Raw genomic sequence first — 230 nt, 5'->3', positions numbered from 1 at the left:
TGGCTCAGCACCCCTCCAGGACAGGAGCACTCTCTCGACCTCAGGGGCATCTTTCCTCCCCTCACCACCCCATTCTCGCCCATGCAAGAGGTGGACTATGCCCAGCTGGAGGGGAACCTGCGCCGCTATGCCAGCATTCCCTTCCGAGGTAAGCGCTGCCCACTGCCCCTCTCCATGCAGACCACTGCCTGCACAGGGGCTGCACGGCAGCTTACAGGCAGGCCGGCAGC

At 64.8% G+C, this 230-nt stretch overlaps 1 protein-coding gene across 1 annotated transcript in view; it reads left to right on the top strand.

Moving 5' to 3' along the window:
* Nucleotides 1–3: 3 nt before the first annotated feature.
* Nucleotides 4–230, top strand: part of HOGA1 (4-hydroxy-2-oxoglutarate aldolase 1) — a gene marked incomplete at both ends in the record, with an annotated part of 2,174 nt that continues 1,947 nt past the window's right edge. The window contains one exon of the mRNA XM_010145493.1: nucleotides 4–148. Coding sequence (XP_010143795.1) covers nucleotides 4–148 — 145 coding nt within the window. The remainder of the gene's footprint in view (nucleotides 149–230) is intronic.

This window comes from Buceros rhinoceros, unplaced genomic scaffold, assembly GCF_000710305.1.
Source record: "Buceros rhinoceros silvestris isolate BGI_N320 unplaced genomic scaffold, ASM71030v1 scaffold28001, whole genome shotgun sequence".
Lineage (NCBI taxonomy): Eukaryota > Metazoa > Chordata > Aves > Bucerotiformes > Bucerotidae > Buceros > Buceros rhinoceros.
This window is presented reverse-complemented; position numbering and strand designations above follow the sequence as displayed.